Genomic DNA, 22,665 nt, shown 5'->3' with positions numbered 1-22,665 from the left:
TAACCCTCCCCCACCTTATCACCTGAATCTCCTCCTAGAGCACCATTGTGTTTTTGTTATCCAAATCTCTCTCAGAGGGGCGTGGGGAGGGGCTCCTTATTTTTCATCCAAAGTAACAAACAGAGAATCAGCACTTTTGAAACAGGGCTGAAACAGAGGGGATTATGGGATGCTACAATGATCTGTTTGGCATTTTGAGCCAAACACTTCAGATGCCAATGCCTCCATAATCAATAAGATCCTCATATGGTTTTAGCTGTGTCCCTGTCCTGTGAGAACCACGGATCTCTTTAAGGTCAACTTTTCATTGATTTCTCAGAAAAACCGCAGACCTCAGCCTTGTGATGATGTGTTTTCCAGCTGATCCAAGAGGATTTTTAAAGACTGAAAGGCTCATTTAAATTAAATGTTTGCAATGCATAAAAGAACACTTCTTCCTTCAGTTTATCAAAATTAACACGTTGGGGATACGTGGTTTTCACTGTACAGAGAAAGGATGACAAACTGTAATCTGAAAAGTAACTAAAGCTGTCAGACAAATGTAGAGCAGAAAAACATTTACGTTTTATGGAGTAGAAATTAGCATGAAACGAAACAACTTAAAGGTGGGGTAGGTAATTCACTTCAGGGACACTTTTTGTTATATTCCATGGAATGCACTTAACATACCGATAGCAATGAATACATTAAATGCTTTGACAAAAAATACATAAAAAAATGTAATCTGTGGAAGCTGTGGCGCTGTAAAAAGCACGACCAATCATTTTAGCTGGGCCGGCTAAAATAACTGGATGGCCTACCTGCCTGTCAGCCTTCCATCTGTGCACAAACTTATCTCGTGCCCTCATTGGTCATGTGCGCGTTCGTGTGTGTTGGAGGAGGGGCTCTGTAAGGAAGGGGCAGATTTCTTCCGGTTGTGTACTTTCAAATTCTAGCGCATTGGAGCTGGTTTCTCCAAAATTAAATGCACCTTTAAGTAACGTACTAGTACCTCCAAAGTGTAACTACACTTGTGCTGCTAATTCATTATTAATACTCACCTACATACATAATACAGTGCGTAATGTACAACCTTTACACATTTGTAGGTGAACCTGGAGAAGACCTGTCGCTCACTTGAAGATCAACTTATGGAGCTAAAGACAAAGAATGACGAGAACTTGCGGCAAATGTCCGATCTAAACAATCAGAGGGCTCGTTTCCAAACTGAGAATGGTATGGTATTTTTCTCCTTTTAAAAAAAAGTGATCTAGAGGAAGTATTCAGATGCACACTGAACAAAATCAGTTATGATGTAAGAGTAAAGTCCTGCATTGATAAAGTGACTTTAGTAAAAGCACGTAGTCTGAAAGAATGTAGGCTGTTCAAAGCACTAATGTTGTGTTTGAGTTGGAGCTCACTCTGAACTACTACCTAATGAGAATTTTATATTAAGTTGTACTTATGTGCAGTACTTGGGTAAAAGTAATTTTTTTTCTTACACCATTGGTTTGTATTGAAAGACATTTTGTTTTTTTAGCTGAATATTCCCAACAGATGGAAGAAAGAGAGAGTCTCATCTCACAGCTGACTAGAGGAAAGCAGGGATTCACCACGATGATCGACCAGTTAAAGAGACAGGTGGAGGAGGAAACAAAGGTCAGTAAAGGTTTGGTAACACTTTTCTGCTTTACTTTGCTTCTATTACTTATTAAATGTGTTTTGATTGTTTTTCTTTCTAGGCTAAAAACGCTCTGGCTCACAGCGTGCAGTCGGCCCGGCACGACTGCGACCTCCTGAAGGAGCAGTTTGAGGAGGCCAGAGCCGAGCTGCAGCGCTGCCTGTCCAAAGCCAACAGTGAGGTGGCGCTGTGGAGGAACAAATACGAGACGGACGCCATCCAACGCACCGAGGAGCTGGAGGAGGCCAAGTAATCATCAGTTAGACTCAAACATCAAACAGTCTCTAATAGATAGGATAGCTCTAAAGGAGCTCAATTTACAGTTTATTTCTTTATTTGTTTTTTCACATTCAAAAGTACATTTTCTTTCTACTGATTATATTGCATTTCCACAAGGCTTTCTTTCTTTACATTGTTTGGGAAATTCAATTTGTCTCACCTTCAATGTGTACCAGCAACATGGAAATACATATATATGTTTTTAAATATATAAAAAACTGACTGACTATTATTTGAATATATTGCAATAGTAATGTATTATATTTATCACTGGTGTTTTATGACATTTCCAAGGAAAACAAGATTTAATTACAGACCCATTCATCAATTCCCATCAATTATGACAATATCTGTCATATTGGCTGCATTCTACTGTAGCACTCACTTAATTGTTTTGCACTTTTAAACTTTTAAACATAGTGGTTACATTTTTGACAGGAAAAAGCTTGTTCAGCGTCTCCAAGAGGCCGAAGAGCAAATCGAGGCGGTGAATTCAAAGTGTGCCTCTCTGGAGAAAACCAAGCAGAGAGTCCAGAACGAGATGGAGGACCTCATGGTGGACGTGGAGCGGTCCAACAGCGTGGCAGCTACCCTCGACAAGAAGCAGAGGAACTTTGACAAGGTATTTGCGTTTATTAATATTTTATATACTTTATTAATCCCCGTGGGGAAATTGTTTCTCTGCATTTGACCCATCCTAGTGTTAGGAGCTGTGTGCTGCCATTTTGAACGGCGCCCGGGGAGCAGTGTAGGGAACGGTGCCTTGCTCAAGGACACCTCGGTAGCGCTTGGTCTTGCCGGGACTTGAACTGGTGACCTTCCAGTTGCCAAGCCAAGTCTGTGCATATCATGAATTTTTTATATTTTTAATTTAGACTGACATTTTTATCCCTCCTTTCTTTTATTTGATTCTTTATCTTTAGCTAATCTAAGTTTATGACATTGTTCTTTCAATATTTGAGTAACATTTCAATTATATTTACTACTTTCAAAGTAAAGGTGCTACCTTATTTTTCAAGTTGTGCAGTATCTGTTTATCATAAACCTTTGACAAAAAATATCTTCTATCCATTTATCCATCTTATATTCTCAACATTTGGAATAAGACACATTTGTGGTGAAAAGAATAATGTTTCACTGAATTCAGATCGTGGCCGAGTGGAAGCAGAAGTACGAGGAGTCCCAGGCGGAGCTGGAGAGCGCTCAGAAGGAGTCTCGATCTCTGAGCACCGAACTCTTCAAACTGAAGAACTCCTACGAAGAAGCGCTGGATCATCTGGAGACCATGAAGAGGGAGAATAAAAACCTGCAACGTGAGTCAAGTCTCACTGTGAGAAAAGCTTATGTTGTTAGGAACATTTTAAAATCTTTAATTCTGTTTTGATCACAGAGGAGATCTCTGACTTCACGGAGCAAATAGGGCAGAGCGGGAAGACGGTCCACGAGTTGGAGAAGTTCAAGAAGCAGGTGGAGACGGAAAACTATGACATGCAGACTTCTCTGGATGAAGCTGAGGTATAAATGATCACAAACATTAAATACGTCTCAAGCATTGGTGAAGTTTTTCTACTTGTCCTTGTCACTTTCTTCTTATACTCAACTACATTCCTTAGTTAAATATTGTACTTTTACACATATGTCTGTCAGTTTTATTTACTTCACAAATTAAGATTTTTGCACATTTTTGATCATCTTTGAATTCTTGAATGGTTCCAACTTCTCAAATGTAAACATTTCCTGGTTTTCCTTCAAATATTGGAAATATTTGTATGTTATTATATTCAATTCATCTCATTACCTTGATTTCACTTCATCTTAAAGATATATATAATATTTTGAAAAAAATATAAAACTTTATTTTCTGACTTTACAGATTGACATTTCTTATCCTCTTCATGTCCTGTGAAAACCAAGTATCTCCAGATGATTTTGAATATTTTATGATAAACCAAAGTGTTGAAAATGATTTTAAACTAATTAAAATCTCTTGGATCAGCTGGGTAATGAATCGTCACAAAGCTGAAAACAGGGCTAGCGTCAAAGCTACAAACGTATGACAATGTTATAGAATAAGATACATTTCCGTAGATCCAACTGACCAACGGTATATAAAAGAGTAAAATACTTCCCCCAGCCCCGTGTAAGAACCAACTGATGTTGTTTTCAAAGGCATCCCTGGAGCAAGACGAGTCAAAGATCCTGCGTGCGCAGATGGAGCTGCACCAAGTGAAGGCTGAGGTGGACAGGAAGGTGGCGGAGAAAGACGAGGAGATGGACCAGCAGAGGAGGATTAGCCAGAGACTGATGGAGTCCATGCAGACCACTCTGGACGCCGAGGTGCGGCGCAGGAACGACGCGCTGAGGGTGAAGAAGAAGATGGAGGGGGACCTGAATGAGATGGAATTCCAGCTGAGTCATTCTAACAGGCAGGTAGCCGAGTCACAGAAACAGCTAAGGAACGTCCAGGGGCAACTCAAGGTATAGCAAGATATAAAGCAAAAAACTGATCCGGTTTAGACAATCGCTTAGGCGTGTAAATCTAATCTAAACACATTTCTAGGATGCCCAGATCCACCTGGATGATTCCATCAGAGGGCAGGACGACATGAAGGAGCAAGTGGGCATGATGGAGCGCAGGACGGCCCTGATGCAGGCCGAGGTGGAGGAGCTCCGAGCACTCATGGATCAAATGGAGCGGAGCCGCAAAATATCTGAGCAGGAGCTGGTGGACGCCAGCGAGCGCGCAGGACTGCTACACACTCAGGTAGGTGGTTTATCAAACATAATGGAATAAACCCCTTTTTATATCCAGGAATCACACTGGTCGAATAAAACCTTTGATCCTGCTGGATTTAAATCTCTTTTTATCTTTTGCAGAACACCAGTCTTCTTAACACCAAGAAGAAGCTGGAGGCGGATATAACGCAGTTTCACGGAGAGATAGAGGAAGCCGCTCAGGAGGCGAGGAACGCAGAGGAGAAGACCAAGAAAGCCATCACTGATGTGAATGCATTCAGACACTCACTATTTAGCTCATGAACATTTCTCAAATGTTTGTTTTCATTCTTAGGATACTTTCATGTGGAGGACATTTGTATGAACAGTTCAAAACATACTTTAAAGCTTAGATTTTGTTCTAGTTAAATGTCTGACTTGCAGAGGTTGATTACCATTAGATTTAAGAAAAAGTCCCGCCTGATAAAAAAGGTTAACAAAAAGTGCTTTTAACTGCTGTTCAGTTAGCTATTTCCCTTATCTGCTGACACACACTTTTCTGTTTTTTCTACAATGTTTCTATTGATTTTTTTCTTCTTATGTTTTGGTCTAATAATTTGCCATCATTACTATTACTTTCATTACTATTTTTCCTATATTTTTATTGAGTTCTCTGTAAGACGTGCCATTTTAATACCATTATTTAATTACATTATAGGTGGAGCTTTAAATAAATCAGTGGGTTTTCTGTCTCTTCCTGTACGATATATAATTTGCTATCTGTGTTATGTTTGTGTATTTATAATACAGCAAATAAAGAGCCTTGGCTGAATAAATGCTTTACTCTTATTCGGGCACCTGTAGGCGAACATGATTGCGGAGGAGCTGAGGAAGGAGCAGGACACCAGCGCTCACCTGGAGAGGATGAAGAAGAACCTGGAAGGGACGGTGAAGGATCTGCAGCAGCGCTTAGACGAGGCGGAGAACCTGGCCATGAAGGGCGGGAAGAAACAGCTTCAGAAACTGGAAGCAAGGGTATGTCTCATGTTTCTGCTTCCACATTAGAGATTCATAGAAATAATAATAATAATAATAAAAAAAGGTTGTAAGGTTTGTAATCTGAACCAGAATTGACATGATGGTAGATCAGAGAATATCCAGTCTCTCTTCAAGGACAAATTGTGCTTTTATGCAAAAATGAAAACCCTGTCAAAGTAATTTAAATATTAAGTAAGTAAGTAAAAGTTTATTTCTAAAGCACCCCTCCCAGCACGAATGCACAGAGTGCTGTACAAAATATAGCAGTCAAAACAATTAGGCCAATATGGCACTAAGGCATAATAATAACAAAGCATAACATGACAGGAAAATAGAATAAAAACTTAAAAACAATATACAAACATGAAACCAAGTGCAAGAGAACCAGTGATCGACAGTGACAGGACAGTGACGTGATGAACGGCCTAAGACTGCTCAAACGCCTGCTTAAATAAGTGCGTCTTTAGGTGTCCCTTGAACAGGTTGAGGGAGGGAGCCGATCTCAGGACCGGGGTAAGTGCGTTCCAGATTCTAGGGGCGGCCGCCCCAAACGCCCGGTCCCCCCTGGTCTTTAGTCGGGTCCTGGGCACTGCCAGAAGCCCTTGGTCAGAGGACCTCAGCGAACGAGTGTTTTGGTGTGGTGGAATGAGCTTGCTGATGTAGGCTGGGGCTTGGCCGTTTAGAGCTTTGTATGAGATAATCAGGATCTTGTACTGGATCCTGAAATGAACTGGTAGCCAGTGCAGGGAGGCTAGAATGGGGGTGATATGGCAGGATTTTTTAGACCTGGTGATTAAGCGGGCGGCAGCGTTTTGAACCAGCTGCAGACGGTGAACAGAGGCTTTGCTGAGACAGGTGAAAAGTGAATTACAGTAGTCTAACCGGGACGATATGAATGCGTGGACAGCCATTTCAAGCTCTGCATGAGACACAATGGACCTGAGTTTAGCGATGTTGCGGATGTGGAAAAAACAGTTGCGGGTCAGTGAGGAAACATGTTTGTCCATGTTCATAGCCTGGTCGAAGAACACCCCAAGATTTCTGATGTGGGGGTGAACGTTGGTGGTGAGGGGCCCCATTAGGTTTTTTACCTTGGCTGCTAGGGAGTCTGAGGCAATTATAAGTACCTCTGTCTTCGCCGCATTTAGCTGGAGGAAATTTCTCCCCATCCAGCTCAATGGCAGCTAGACAGTCCAGTAGGATGTTAATTTTCTGCATGTTTTGCGGAGTGAAGGACACATACAGCTGGATATCATCAGCGTAGCAGTGGTAGGACACACCCTTAAAGCTGCTGATGATAGAGCCAAGGGGGAGCAAATATAATATATATATATATTAGATTTATTGCAGTGTGACTAAGAAAAATCCATCAATAATACTGTATGTTTCTGTGTAGTTGGCCATAAAGGTGTCAACTAAAGTCCCTAGACAGAAGTCTAAATAAAACCCTTGAAAATCATTGAATCTCTTGCTGTCCAGGTCCGTGAGCTGGAGAGCAAGCTGGAAGCTGAGCAGAAACGTTTGACGGAGGCCGTGCAGGGAGTCCGTAAATACGAGAGAAAAGTCAAAGAGATGAGCTATCAGGTACAGAAACTCTGTTTCTCCTTATCTTTTATTGAAGCATTTCACCTCCATATTAATGTTGTAAAAATATACCTGTACTTGTTTCAGTGTGAGGAAGACAAGAAAAACAACAGTCGACTGCAGGACTTGGTGGACAAACTGCAGAACAAGATGAAGGCCAACAAACGGAATGCAGAAGAAGCTGTGAGTGAATACAAATTTGCAGAAAACATTTTCAGTAATTGCCTAAAGTCATTAGGTATCGATAATAAAGTTTTAATGTATTGAAAATAAAGCAATAATATTTTAGGGAAAACGTTTTATATTCCACAAATAAAGTCTTGATTCAACAAGAATAGACTTAAGTCTTAGTTCCTTAATATTTTTAGAAAAAAAGTCACATTATAACAGGAATAAGGTTTTGAACTCGAGAATGGAATTCCTGAGTAAATTGCTAGTGGGAATGCTTTATGCTGAAAAGCTGACGCTGAATTGCTATGCTGAAATGTAATGTGTAAAAAGAAAGTGAAGAATTTAGATTGAAATTATACATGAACACTGGGGGCTTGAATGTGTGATGAGAGAAGAAAATAAAGTAAAAAGGCTTGCAAAAGCAGCAGAATATTTGAACTGCAAACTTTTGAACTAACTGATGGCGAATGATCTGTCGCCATGGCAACGACATTTGACGACACCCCATAATACGCTGAGATGCGTTGATGGCTGTATCGTTAGCAAACCTGTGAAGTTTTGGGCCATTTCGAGCATTTGAACTGAAGTTGTGAGAAAACCGTGTTTCATAGTGAGCATTGTGGAAATCTTAAAGGCCCCATGTCATGGCCATTTCTACTGATCATAATTCCATTGTTGAGGTCTACTAGAATAGATTTATACTGTGCAATTTTCCAAACTCACATTGGTTTCTCATACAGCATCTCTGTATAATATGTGTATTCACTCTCTGTCCTAAACGGCTTGTTGGAGCTCCTGCCCCCCCCCCCTCTCTGTGAGCCTAGTGTGCCCTGATTGGTCGGGACGTTGAGAGGCTCGTTGCTGTTATCTGCTGTCCACTCCTCGCAGCAGATCGCAGCAACGAGCCTCTCGGCGACACAGCGAGAACAAGCGAAATGTATCTTAAGCACACACAAACACTCACAGCCGAAGTAAAAACAATAAGTGTGGCTTGATATTGAGTAAGAAAAAGGTTTATAACGCTGTGAGAATGGGTCTGTATAGAGCATTTCTCCGCGATCCCAACTTAGTAGCCCGAAAAACGTTTACCCATTTAAACAGTCGTAGTAGATACCTTGTTTGTTTTAAACATCATAAATACACAAACAACAATGAATACTTACAGGTTGTGTACCCGAATCTCCCGCTGGTCCAAACAAAGTAGGAACAGCATCGTTCTTCAGTGCCCTACGCTGTACATATCCGGCATGAATCACTGAAAGGTTTGGGAAGCTTTGTTATTACATTACATTGCATTTAGCTGACGCTTTTATCCAAAGCGACTTACAATAAGTGCGCAACAAAGTACAAACTTGAAGAAAACGGAATCATATAAGTACATCAGGTTTCATAGAGCTAAAACATTTCAAGTGCTACTCAACTGGCTTTAGATAAGCCACTCCTTTATTAGTATATAAGTGCTTTGTTAATAGTTCTATCGCTCGAAGTGGAGTCGAAAGAGATGAGTTTTCAGTCTGCTCCGGAGGATGTTTAAGCTTTCTGCTGTCGTGATGTCAATGTCATTCCACCATTTTGGAGCCAGGATAGCAAACCCACGTGTTTTTGCTGATGGGAACTTGGGTCCCCCTCGCAGTGCGGGTGCAGCGAGCTGTTTGGCCGATGCAGAGCGGAGTGCACGTGCTGGGGTGTACGGTTTAACCATGTCCTGGATGTAGGAAGGGCCAGATCCATTCGCAGCATGGTACGCAAGTACCAGTGTCTTGAAGTGGATTCTAGCAGTTACTGGAAGCCAGTGAAGGGAGCGGAGGAGCGGCGTGGTGTGGGAGAATTTAGGAAGGTTGAAGACCAGACGAGCCGCTGCATTCTGGATGAGCTGCAGAAGTCGGATGGCACATGAAGGTAGACCAGCCAGGAGGGAGTTGCAGTAGTCTAGGCGAGAGATGACAAAAGCCTGGACCAGAAACTGCGTCGCTTTCTGGGTCAGCTGGGGACGTATTCTCCTGACGTTGTAAAGGGTGTATCTGCAGCAGCGGGTTGTAGCAGCTATATTTGCAGTGAAGGACAGTTTGTTATCTAGGGTCACACCCAGATTCCTTGCAGTCTGAGTCGGGGAAACAATCGAGGTGCCGATGTTGATTGTTAGGTCAAGAGTGGGACAATCTTTTCCCGGAAGGAAAAGCAGTTCAGTCTTGTCAAGGTTGAGCTTGAGGTGGTGAGCAGACATCCACTGAGAGATGTCAGTTAGACAAGCAGAGATGCGTGCGACGACCTGGGTCTCAGAGTGGGGAAAGGACAGAATTAATTGGGTGTCGTCAGCGTAGCAGTGGTATGAAAAACCATGCGGGCTAATGACTGATCCAAGCGAGTTTGTGTACAAGGAAAAGAGGAGGGGACCAAGAACAGAGCCCTGAGGGACCCCTGTAGTTAATTGACAAGGGTCGGACTCAAGAACCCCTCAAAAGGTAAGTTTTATTTCCTTTTAAGGATGAGCACCAAGCAACATCTCCAAGTGGTCCTTTGAGAACCAGGGCAAAAAAGTTATGTGCACCCCTGTTGATAACACACAAGGGGACGGGTAATAAACGGAAAAGCATGACATGGGACCTTTACAACTGTCAAATAGATGTCTTCACGGCTGGACTGTTAGCACACATGTGAAGTTTGAGCACTTTTTGACCATTTTCATAGGAGATATAGCAATATCTTGTTTTACGGCGAGGGATGCGTTGCCATGGCAACAGCTTTTGAGGAAAACTCACTAATGGCAGATACACATGTTGAAGGCTGGACCATTAACCATTATCTGAAGTCTGCTGCTCTGAGCATGTCAGTTGGAGTTATGACATCATCGTGTTCCATGACACAGGTGTTTATATTTGAGCTAACGACGTGTCCAGAGATCAAAGGTTTCCATGGTGATTAGTGAGAGGAAAGCATTTTCATTGTTCTGAATGAGAGATACACCTCTTACATGTGAACGTTTTGTTGAAGAACCGTAACAGATATGGGTGAAATGTCAAAGCCTGAAGCATGTCAAGGAATTTGAGCATCTGAAGTTTACTTTTTGTGTACTTTCGGTTTAATAATGTGGCCTTTTTGGCAGATTAACTAAGGGTGTGCGGCTGCTGTGGTGGGGAAAGGTGAGGCTGAACTTACAATGGGATTTAATGGAGACATGTTTAAAGTTTGTGTCACTTCATGCCCTCAAGAGGCCTTTTGTTTAATTATTTTGCTTCATTTTTTTTTATCTTTCATGCTACGAGATGTTTTCCTACGTTTCTCATGAAAGATGATGTCTCAGGAATGTAGGGTTTGGGAATTATGGCAGGTTTAAAAGAAAATATGAAGGCAAAATTAAATCTGTCCTCCACTCTAGCTGTGACATCACACACTCTAAAATCTGAAGGCCTCTTTACCAAGGTCTGAACAATGTTTAATATCTGTAAAAGTAAGAATCAGATTTAAAAGTTATGTTACACGAATAATCCGAAAGATGTGTAACATTTTAAAGTTGGAATGAGGTTTCTGAGTGAAAGTATGAAGGAGCAGTTAGCAGTTGAAGGAGTAGTAGTTAGCAGTTGAAGTTCAATGAAGATTGTTGAAGTCTGAAGAGTTCTCCATTGACTTCCAATTAAAAATGGGATGTATCTCTGGAATTATGAAAGTTATGAATGATAAAAGTAAGAGCCATTGATTCCCAACCGAGCTGAACGTTTTGATGTTTGAACGGAGTTTCTGTGATGTTCAATGTGGGAGAAGATGCAGCGCAAAATAACCCGGCGGAATAATAAAGAATTTTGTGCGTAGCATAACAGATAGTGGGAATGCTGTGTCAGCATTCCCACTAAATGAAGGCCTGTTACTCTTTCCAAAGAAGTTCCACAGTGCAGTACTAGTACTTTTACATCAGTAAATGATGAGAATACTTCTTCCAACACTTATCAATAATCTTCATATATTCCAGGAGGAGCAGAGTAACAATCACCTGGCCAGATACAGGAAGGTTCAGCACGACGTGGAGGCGGCCGAGGAGAGAGCGGACGTGGCCGAGTCTCTGTCCAATAAGATGCGAGCAAAGGGCCGGGAGATCAGGAACAAGGTACTGAGGGACTCTTACATGTACAGTAAATACTAGGGATGCACCGAATATTCGGCCACCGAAAATTATCGGCCGAAAATGGTTAATAAGGCCCTTTCGGCTTTCGGCCGAAAAATATCACCGAATGTCAGAGAGCAGGGTTACGTTGATCATACTCCGCATATTTGTCCGGGTGATTAGATTTCAAGTGGTGGAGTAATCCCGAAGTGGTGAAAGTCTTTGCAGTTACACCCCCTCGAGAAATGTCAGCTGAACACGTTTTACAAATCGCAATCCGCGCCTCTCTTTCTGATAGTTTGAAATATCTCCAAGCGGCAGACATGTTGGCTGTGAGCCAGCCGCGAGCATGGTCGCTCGCCGTGTTTGTCGCCGCGTTTTGATTACGTCATCACAACAACACGTTAGGTTACCAAATGTATAGGTGCATTTGTTGTTGTTGAAGGCCTGGCTCTTAGTCTTTATTTACAATATTTTGTTGTAGGCCTACCGGTCTAGATGTTTATTTTTAAAGCACCTTGGCTTTGTTCTGAATGCACTTTGTTGTAGTTATCCTACAGAGAAAAGAAAATGCACTTGACTTGGAATTAATGTACTGTATGCATTCAAAAGTCCTGAATAAATGTTTTATGGACCCGTAATAGTGATTATTATTTAAGTTAAGTTTTGCCATAATCATGTCTTTTTCCATAATCAGGTAGCAGAACAACCTTTGGTAAAAAATGTATACATTATATATATATATATATATATATATATATATATATATATATATATATATATATATACATATATATATATATTTCTATTAATCATTTTCGGCATTCGGTTTTCGGCCAACTGTTTCCTATTTTCGGTATCGGTTTCAGCCAAGAATTTCCCATTCGGTGCACCCCTAGTAAATACTTATAATAAGCTGTTTCTTTGAGAGCGGTAACTGGGTTATTGAGGAGTTGATAGGACCACAGGCTACCTTTGTCAAACGGTTCAAAGACAAAGACAACTTATAGAGGTAATTAAAAAGTTTAAATGAAATAATAATGTTTGTTAAACTATAATAACTGCTGGGCTGAGAGATTTGGAAAATTAAAAAAAAAGAAGAGGAGGAGGACAAATGACATTTTTTATATTTTTAAAAGTATGTGTCTCTTACATACAGCACAAAGTCAGAGTTGTAATTCACATATTTATTCTGCATCACAACCTTGGACCAAGATCATCATGTAAAATCAGATTTAAGACCATGGTAAACGATTGAGTTACCAAGAAAAAATACATCTTCATAAATCAATTGTGGTCCCCAAATATGCAAAATAAGAAGTAATCTAGGGTCAAAGAATAGAAACTCCCCCTTTTTATAAATTACTTAATAAAACATAATATTAATAGATACTGTTTTTGCATCATTTGCAGGCACATGAAGGGCAGGGCGAGAAGCTGAATGTTGGACTTTAATTCTCCAACGATTAACTAATGTGCATGACAGAAATAAAATGAGATATAATAATATGAATTTGTAAAGTTCAACACCATAATATGTTAACTCTTAACTAAATCACTAAATATTGCTAAAACAAATTAACAATCGCCTGCCAATTCAGTAAAAACTGTCATTAATATTAAATTACCTCCTCAACATCAAATCCAGTGTTTATATACTGGATTTGAAACATGCCTAAAACATGAACTACAATGTGTCTTAAAACATTTCATAAAATTACAATACATCTACTGTGTTGAAAAATCAACATTTATTGTTGATTTGAGAATAAATAAAAGAAAGATAACTAATATGACTAATTTATTAATGATATATTATAATTTAGCTCAAGGCTCACTCCATCACAGTTTGCAATAACCTGATTATTTTGGAAAACTAAATATTAAATCACCATACAAATATAAACTGACAACATACGGTGAGTTTGAAAACTTTACCTCATTCTTACGTTACTGTGCACATATGTTGCATACTCCTAAATTAAAGTGTTTAATGGAGGTACTAACAATATGTATCCATGCATTCATCCAATATATTTATGTATATATATATATCACCACATAAGATTTATTTCCAGTTAAATCCATCATCATTTAGTCATTTCCTCTCATCTCAATTTCCTTAATAGATCAGTTTCCTTCTGTATTCTTAGCATTGCTGTCGTTTTTTGTTTTAGAACAATAATACATGTTTGAAAAGTAAGTCAATGTGTTCTGTGTTACTTGACAGGTAAATATATGTCCCTCACGTTGACCAATGAAAACAAAAAAGATAATAATAATACACATAATGGTGATATTCCTCTCAAGATTAAAACAATAAATCAAAGCGTGGGATATTTTCTTTATTACTATTTTATTGAAATGAAGGCAACATACATCAACTACCACAATGCAAACTACATTTAGCATTTAAAGCCACTATGTGTGGATTTGAAACATTTCCCGCGTTGCCGCCCTCCAGTGGTGGTAGGAGAAAATACACTTGTTTTTCTTCCACAATGCTTCATCCCAATGGACACATTCAAAAAGTGAGTGCTAATGAGTAAAACAAGATTGCAAAAACGTTTTAAGCACTGTGCTGGGAGGGTTGCTGTATTGATAACAACAAAATGCAATTGAGACGTCCTGAATTAACAAATGGTTAAAAAAATATAAATCAAAGGTGGAAGAAGTACACATTTTACCTCAATTAAAAAAAAGTATAAAAATACTCTTTAGTATAATATTTCACCCATTGATTCAGAATCCTGCTAAATTATAAAACAAGAATACGGCAATATGTTGGTACTGAGAGCAATTTCTGTGTGATAATTGTCATTTTCTACAGACAATAAACATCAAAAAATAATTAGAAAAGAGATCTTAAATCTCAATGGAACAAACTTGGTTGTATAAGAAATAAAATAAAAGATCTCATCCAATCAGATGCAGAAGAAGTAATCTGATCCTTAACCTAATTAAGGTAGTAATTCCATGTCCTTCCTTAAAAGTTTTACTTCGGTTCAAGTACTAAAATCTAAATGTGTCTCAAGTAATAAAAGTAAAATAATTCAATATGCAGAATAATATTTTTTATATCATTGTATTTTAATTATTGATGCATTGTCTCGCAGCTGGTAAAGACGGAGCTATTTTGTATCCCTATGTATTACGTGGTTTAGTTGAATACTGGATTATAATTGGTCAATTTGGATTTCAGGTGTCTGTTAATTCTCGCTAACAGACCACTGCCAAGGAGAACCGACCCTTGTTAAGGACGATCAAGTATGCGCAATCATATCAATCTGTAAAAAGAACGGAGTCCGGTCGATTTTACTTCAGGTATGGACGAAAAACATTATTTTTTTCCATCAGAAAACAACGAGGAATACCTTTTTGAATATTCACTTTTATATTTGATGGCTAAACTGTCCCCAGTAAATAAAAGGAAAAGACGGCAAGAGAAGGCAAGAGGTTCCATTATAGAGGCTGGACGTCAGAGAAATCAACAGAAGTAGAAACAGACAGGAAGTAAACACTAAAGGGATCACGGTATGGGCTGTGGCAGTGTTTAAAGGTTTGTTAATTAGAAAGATATTGTGACTAGATATGGACTGTTACAGAAAACCTTGATCAGAGCTGCCGTCATTTTAAGTTACGATGCTATTGCTGCATTAACAGCCAATGTTAAGCAGTGGAACAAACCCATTTTCCTTAGCAGGAGCAACGCGATAATTAAAAAATAAAATAAAAAAGTTTGTGAATTTCACAATGGTAACTTCAAAATTGTATTAAAGGACGCCTATCATGCTATATTTAAATGATATATTGTAGGGCCATACCTATATAAGGTATATTTATACAATTCTGTTTTCAAAATACCAAACAGATCATGCATTTTAGCCATGCGTCATTTCGCTCTATTTGCTGCTCCAGCCGTTTTTGCAGAGGGCTGATTCTGTGAGCTGCAGCTGACCACGCCCCCCTGCAGGAGAGGGGAGCGTGCTCTGATCAAGTCAGAATTGGGGGAGAAAAATAGATCTCCGTCATCCGTGTTTTATTATATTATTATAAAGAGTCGTTATTCATTTGTTTTAAAGCTCAATAAATAACAAACAAGACCTTTGACCGGCACTTTTTTTATTTTGTCCGTAAGATTTAAACTTTAACTGACATCTTGACCGGCGAAAGAAAACCTAACTGAAACTCTGCCGCACGGTCCCCTCGTTCCTTGGGAGAGGCGGAGAGGTGGGTGTTTGTCATCTGCTGGTGGACTAACTGGAGAGAATTACAGTGCTTGCCTCGACGGGGAGGGATTGCATTGAATTACAGCAGCGGGAGCAAACGCTTGCTTCGGCGAGAAAAAGAGCCACAGCGGAGAATAAACAGAAGGGCAACCATGCGCGGGAAGTCTTCTTTGCTGCTTTTGTGGCAGACTACAGCGCCACTTACAGGCCTGGCATATGTACTACAGCGTCTCCAGCGCCTTCGAGCGGCAAATTGCCGGCCGTGGCCCAACCCCACATTCCCCTGATAGGTGGAGAGTTGACCAAATAGCCGTAGCGCCACCGTCCTGACGTCAGGACAGTGTTCAAATCTGGATCAGTCTGTATCAGATCCGTTGCAGCCCCTTTTCTAGAGATTTGGGTATGGAGGAAAATAGAGAGGGTTGTGTTTTCTTACACTTGGTGAGTTCCCTGGAACACCGGGGACACATATTCATGTATTTAAAAATGTAAAAAAGTGCATTTTGCATGATAGGTCCCCTTTAAGTTGAATGTACTTAGCTAATTGACACCACTGCATAAAATCACACACATGATGGCTTTAAATAAATAAATAAACACACATTTTTAAGAGTATGTTGCACACTAGCTCAGCTTCAGTCTTCTTGTTGGCAGCCACTCATTACTCTCCGCTGTCTTTGGCCTGCTGCATGAGACATAAAACATAAATCATCAGTATTAATGAGACACAGTTTTATACCAGGAGCCGGTGGACTCAACTTCCCCATGTCTCGGCCCTTTACTTTCATCTTATTGATCTGGGACTCTGCGATGTCCGCGCGCTCCTCCGCCTCCTCCAGCTCGTTCTGCACCTTCCTCAGCTTTGCCAGATGAGTGTTGGCCTGCTTCTCCTGTCACACACCAAAAACTGATTAGATTAAAATGCACCAAATATAAAATATTCTTATTAAAAAGAAAGTCCCTCACAGCTTCCTCGGCCTGTCTCTTGTACGCTTTGATCTTCAGCTGGAATTTGTCCACCAGATCCTGCAGCCTTATCACGTTCTTCTTGTCCTCATCTGACTGAAAATCAGAAACAGGAAACAGATCCGTTACTCCTGACTGGTATGATACTTGTGTTTCACTTATTCAACTTCAGAGGTAAATATTGCAGATTTGTTAGCTTCAGTTCATTTTTAGATTAAACTCTTTGGTCTAGGGAAAAGGCGGATGTAAAATAGAAAATTAAGTTAAAGACTTTTAGTAAAGTAAGAATTCAGGACATTACCTTCTTATGGAGTGTTGTTACAGGGTGATACTAGAACTTGGATGTGAATATTTCCTCCCCCACTATAGGAACAAGGTATGAGAGTTTACCTGATAGATGAGCTCTTTAATCTTGCGCTCATATTTGCGGACTCCTTTCACAGCGTCCGAGCCGTGTCTTCATAGCCGTGGGAACATGTTTCAAATGGGGGGTGCTGTGGGGATGACACCAGGGCCGATTCAGACCAATGTGCTGCCCTAGGCAATATTTTAGCTGGCAATGAAAAACCTCTACAAAAGACCAATACACTTCAAAAAGAGAAACGTATTGACATGGTGGACAGCTTACATAAAAAGGCTTCAAATGTATTTAGCATTGCATGAACATGTTTTAATTGGGGGGTGGACTTCACATCCTCTAGGTCTAGGGGGGTCTGGGGGTGCTCCCCCGGGAAGATTTTTTTAACATTTTAAAGTAAAATGCTTCAACCTGGTGCACTTTGAGCACACAATTACGAGAGACTGATCTACTGTTGGGGGTACAACTCTAAACACCCATATGAAAAATATCGGTTTGCCTTTTATTAATCAAATAAGTATGTGAACATTTCCAATAACCTACCATAGCCAATAACAAATAAATGTAGGCTAGCGTATTTTATTTTTGTTGTTCATTTATATCTTATTTTACTAGTTAACATTTATTTATTTATGCATATTTTTTCAATCTCTCCAGTTTTAAACAATATTTTTAGTTTACTGTCCTATAGTATACATTAGAATGATTTCAAACCTGTTTTTATTTATCCTAATAATTATAAAGGTGTGCCTTGGAAATATTTGTTTACATAAATTGTGATCAAAACCTTTGAAACCCACTGAGATAACTTAGACTAAAGTGAACTATCTAAACACTCAGTCCTTTACCTCACTGAGCCTCTGTCTGACAGGAGAGCTCTCCCTCCACATTATTGTAGAAACAGCTTCTTATATCCGTTAGCGCAGCAGAAGCTAACAACAATCCCCGCCGGTACCGGTGCACCCCCTCTCTCTCTCTATCTATCTCTCTCTCACTTTGGCTGTGAACTGCGGGCGCCTGATGAGCCAACATCCCCCACTTTCATCACTTACAGCGCCCATCGTACAGGGCAAATGGAAAATGTAACCGGGGTGAAAAGGGTGTTATCTTATCTTAATTATGAATGTTGTTACATCAAGGCTTTTTTTTCTATTATATTTGTATTATATTTGTATTTACTCTTGTGGAAGTGCAGATCCCCTTTCCTCCACCAGGGGGTGCTGCAGCACCCTCAGCACCCCTACTTCCCACGGCCCTGCGTGTCTTTGTTCTGCTTCAAGCTCGGTCTCCAGCTCTAACCTGCAAACGAGCAGTTACAATATCTTTAAACGATTCAATTGTAATGGGTCTCTTTACTAAAAGGGATCATGGACTTGCAGTCAGTTTCACCCGGTTAAGGTTCCTTCATTAATAATCGTTCAGGAGGTTTTTACCAGAAGTGGAATTATCCTCAGAGGTCTCTTTCACTCAAAAAACAAACAGACCTGCTGAATAAAACGGGTAAAAACACTAAATAAAGCAGTTTTACGTAAAGAAATGTGTTTCCTCAGTGGTGAGCGGCTCCAAGCTTACCGCTAATGAAAGCTAACCGCTAATGTTTGCTCAGCTTCTTTCTCTGATAACTTGAGGTCCAGACGTCCCATGACAAAATTCCCTCATCTAGTAAAAATAAAAGTTAAAATCCCCGTATATTTAAAAGGTGTATTGTACAAATATTTTTTAAAGTGAATAAAGGCTACATTTATATCAGCTTTTGACAGACAATTACAACGCTTAGTCATGGTCAAAGGGGATAGCTACAATGCTAATACAGGAGACTACTTAGAATTCACCGTTACCTTCATTAAAATAGAGAAGTCAACCAAATACTGTATATAACATAGATCTAGTCATTTTGGGACATGTTGATTCAGATATGTTTCAATATTATGTCTGTAAACAGAGCTTAAAGCAGAACAAGCTTTGGTCCTCGTCACCTACAAGATCATCAAGCATACATCAATAGTTTCGTGATAAGACGTTTTCAAGAACGTTTCTTCCTAAAATAAATTGTTGAATAAAGAAGCAGGTTTTAAAGAGCCACAAGGGTTTGAACATATTCATTACTTTTGCAGAATTAGGTGATTAAAGTTGACTACATTACCCTAGCTTCCAGTTTTTGGAGTTGTTTCTTCCCGCCCTTCATGGCCAGGTTCTCCGCCTCGTCCAGACGCTGCTGCAGATCCTTCACCGTCACCTCCAGGTTCTTCTTCATCCTCTCCAGGTGAGCGCTGGTGTCCTGCTCCTTCTTCAGCTCCTCCGCCATCATTGCAGCCTCGAAAATGTAAATCAAGAAGCAATTGGAGTGTAGTTTCGGGCAGGTGAGAGCTCTGCAGAAGAATCCAGACTCTTACATCAGTAATGGCCTTCTTGGCTTTCTCCTCAGCGTTCCTGGACACTTGAACACTGTCGTCCATCTCTCCCTGAACGTGAGAGAGATCTGCCTCCAACTTCTTCCGACTGTTGAGCAGGCTGGTGTTCTGTAACACATTTTATTATAGGACAACAAAATGTTCATAAAAATTATGCCAATGACAAATACATCCTCTCAGCTTTTACATTAGTAATGTTGTACTAAGGTACATTTGCATCATAGTATACGTGACATTTGGGTGTTTTTGCTACAGCCTAAAAAAGCATGGCATTGCAAGATACAAAGCCAATAGGAGTTTACCTTTGCATTATGCCTGCTTTTGTTTAAGCTATGTTTAGGAGACATTATTGACCCTCGTGCATGATTATTTGCTTTATCACAGGGTACTGCTCTACACAGATTTCAGAGGACACTGTTCAGTAGTGCCTTTTTGCTGACTGCTACTTGAATTAAATAGTTGTCCTCTAACATGTTCTGGTACAGTTAGTTTTCATACCTGATGCTTACCATCCTCCAGTATGCATGAGCTGTACTCAAGACCACCATTTCAATTGGAACCAGGCATGGATTGAAAAACCATGTCTAAGTACAAAATAAGACCAACTGGACTGGAGTTTGTGGTCAAGTGTACTTGGATCTGCCCTGATGTGAAAGCCTCGTTTAAAAAATTGCGTTCAGTGGTCTGTAGAGTTGTATCCACATGTTAGTTTTGTCTCACCTCGCTTGACTTCAGCCAAGGGGGTACCAAAAGATTGACAACCTTTTCTAATGGAAAACTGAAAAAGCATGGTTCCGTTTAATATTTTACCATGTAATAGACATTTTGTATATGTGGCTGAAATTGCAGATGAAATCCAGGTAGTTTTGCACCTGTGAGTGCAGCAGCTGCACCCTCTCGCTGGCGTCCAGCAGCTCCTGCTCCACCAGCTTGCGGCTCCGCTCCGTCTGCTCCAGAGCCGCTCTGATCTCCTCCATCTCAGCCTGCAGAAGGTTACTCCTGCGCTCAGACATGGCCACCTGCTCCTTCATGTCGTCGTTGACTCTCAGAACATCATTGAGGTGAATTTGAACTTCCTGTCAAAGGAAAGAAAACACCGTCTTTCTATACATCTTTATAGAAGCAAACACTGCTCTTTAGGAGTCATTACTTGATTTAAAAAACGTATTTTTTTATCAATTGAGTTATCTTTTTAATGACATACTGTTTCACGTGCACTTTCAGCTGCATATTATTATTGTATTATTGTTATTAGTGCGAATGCTGTTTACAGCATTCCACTATAGTTCTTCAATTCTTTATTCTTCCTCTGATTATTTCAGCCAATATTTGGGCTCTCCATAACTTCAGCTTACTTTCAGCTACAGAAACCATTGAAATATTAAACTATTCAGCCTTTTCAGCAATCTATGGGAAACTTTCAACTTTTTCAAAATATTTCATACTTTTTGAAATATTCAGCTTTTTAAACTCTTTTTTTAACATTGAAGTCAATGGGAAGAGCCTTCAAATCAGCCAATACTTTAGCTCTCCATAACTTCAGCTTACTTTCAGCTACAGAAACCATTCAAATATTAAACTATTCAGCCTTTTCAGCAATTGATGGGAAACTTTCAACTTTTTCAAAATATTTCATACTTTTTGAAATATTCAGCTTTTTAAACTCTTTTTTTTTTAACATTGAAGTCAATGGGAAATGCCTTCAAATCCTCTTTTCCTACACCTTGCGCCAAATGCTACTCCTTCCACATACTTTCAGCTAGACACTTCATTCCAACTTTCAAATGATCACAAGACCTTCAGCTACTCAATTCCTACTCAAATCTTTGATATATTTTACACTTCTTGAGATATTGAACTTAGTTTGGAGCTTGGTAGAGAGGCCTTTTCAGATTTTAACATTAGAGTGGATGGAGCAGCTCGTTAAGTCTAGAGTGCTTTCATCTCAAAACAGAGTGGAGCAGTGCTTGAAATTATCACCCAAAAATGTTTTAAACTTGCCATAATTCCCCAACCCTACACTCCTCAGACATAATTGTTCATGAAAAACGTAAGAAAACCTCTCCTAGGTTGGAAAAGAAAAAGAAAAAATTAAGAAAAAAAAAATTATCTTGAGGGCATGAAGAGACAAAAAGTCCAGCTAGCTCCCAATCGATTCCCATGTTAAATTGTTCCAGATCTTTCTTCAGAGCAGAGAGAACTACACTTTAGACAAACTGCTCCCATCTCCACATTTTACACACAAAACCCAAAAAAAAAACATATTTCGGTATATAGGGGTTCCCTGATGCTCACGGTCTGGTAATTTTTTTATAGGAGCCATAGTTTTTGAACAGGTGGCAAAATTGTCAGATATACTCCTCAATGCATTCTTATGAGACTCAGTGCTGCAGTTGGCATGGTGTTGCTTGGCAGATTGGCCGCACACACACCTGAGTGACATCATCTAATCCAGGGGTCACCAACCTTTTTTAGGACGAGGGCTACTTAAAAAAAATAAAACAAGTCGGGGGCTACTTTTACTCCTCTTTTTTTTGTTTTTTGCAGTGTATATATTTAGCACATTTGAACATTATTATATGCTTACCTTTAACCTTTGTGTGCTCTTTGGGTCTGTGGGACCCGTTTTCAGTGTTTACTAAAATAACATGTATGCAATTTAATTATTTTAACCTGCTTTATTTTGGGTGGGGACCTCACATCCTCCAGGGGAATCTTTTTTTAAATGTTGAAGTGAAATGCATCAATCTGGAGCACAAAATGAATTGATGGATACAGCTCTCAACACTCATATGAAAGGGAGTTGTATACTTTTCAATAATCCAAACATCTTTAGGATATGATCACAACCAATAACAAATCATTTCAACTTGTTTATTCTTATCTTATGTTACTTAGTTAGCATTCTATCTTTTCATTTATGCATATTTGACTAATCACTCCCCTTTTAAACTGTTTTTTTTAAGGAAATTACGCCATGTGTATGTGTGCGTCAAGTGCAATAAAGATATATGCAAGTTGCAACACACACACACAGTAAAACTCAGGAAAATCAGCGGGGAGGTGCCACATTGCTTTTCTTCCTGACTGCAACGCTGGTCCCGCAAATCAAGCAAGAACGTGATTGGTCGATATTGGGGGTGGGGGGAGGAGGGGTG

General features: G+C 39.8%; 1 protein-coding gene across 3 annotated transcripts in view; it reads left to right on the top strand.

Moving 5' to 3' along the window:
- Positions 1-22,665, top strand: part of LOC307015506 (myosin heavy chain, fast skeletal muscle-like) — a 77,837-nt gene that overhangs the window by 14,843 nt on the left and 40,329 nt on the right. For 2 of the 3 annotated variants that reach the window (XM_079644160.1, XM_079644159.1), the window contains exons 17-28: positions 1,089-1,215; positions 1,520-1,638; positions 1,722-1,909; positions 2,378-2,561; positions 3,087-3,252; positions 3,330-3,454; positions 4,109-4,417; positions 4,500-4,703; positions 4,817-4,942; positions 5,519-5,689; positions 7,172-7,459; positions 11,412-11,546. In XM_079644160.1, coding sequence (XP_079500286.1) covers positions 1,089-1,215; positions 1,520-1,638; positions 1,722-1,909; positions 2,378-2,561; positions 3,087-3,252; positions 3,330-3,454; positions 4,109-4,417; positions 4,500-4,703; positions 4,817-4,942; positions 5,519-5,689; positions 7,172-7,459; positions 11,412-11,546 — 2,142 coding nt within the window. The remainder of the gene's footprint in view (positions 1-1,088; positions 1,216-1,519; positions 1,639-1,721; positions 1,910-2,377; positions 2,562-3,086; positions 3,253-3,329; positions 3,455-4,108; positions 4,418-4,499; positions 4,704-4,816; positions 4,943-5,518; positions 5,690-7,171; positions 7,460-11,411; positions 11,547-22,665) is intronic. The other variant, XM_079644161.1, reaches the window with a different exon arrangement.

The sequence above is a fragment of the Notothenia rossii genome, assembly GCF_949606895.1.
Source record: "Notothenia rossii genome assembly, chromosome: 8".
Lineage (NCBI taxonomy): Eukaryota > Metazoa > Chordata > Actinopteri > Perciformes > Nototheniidae > Notothenia > Notothenia rossii.
This window is presented reverse-complemented; position numbering and strand designations above follow the sequence as displayed.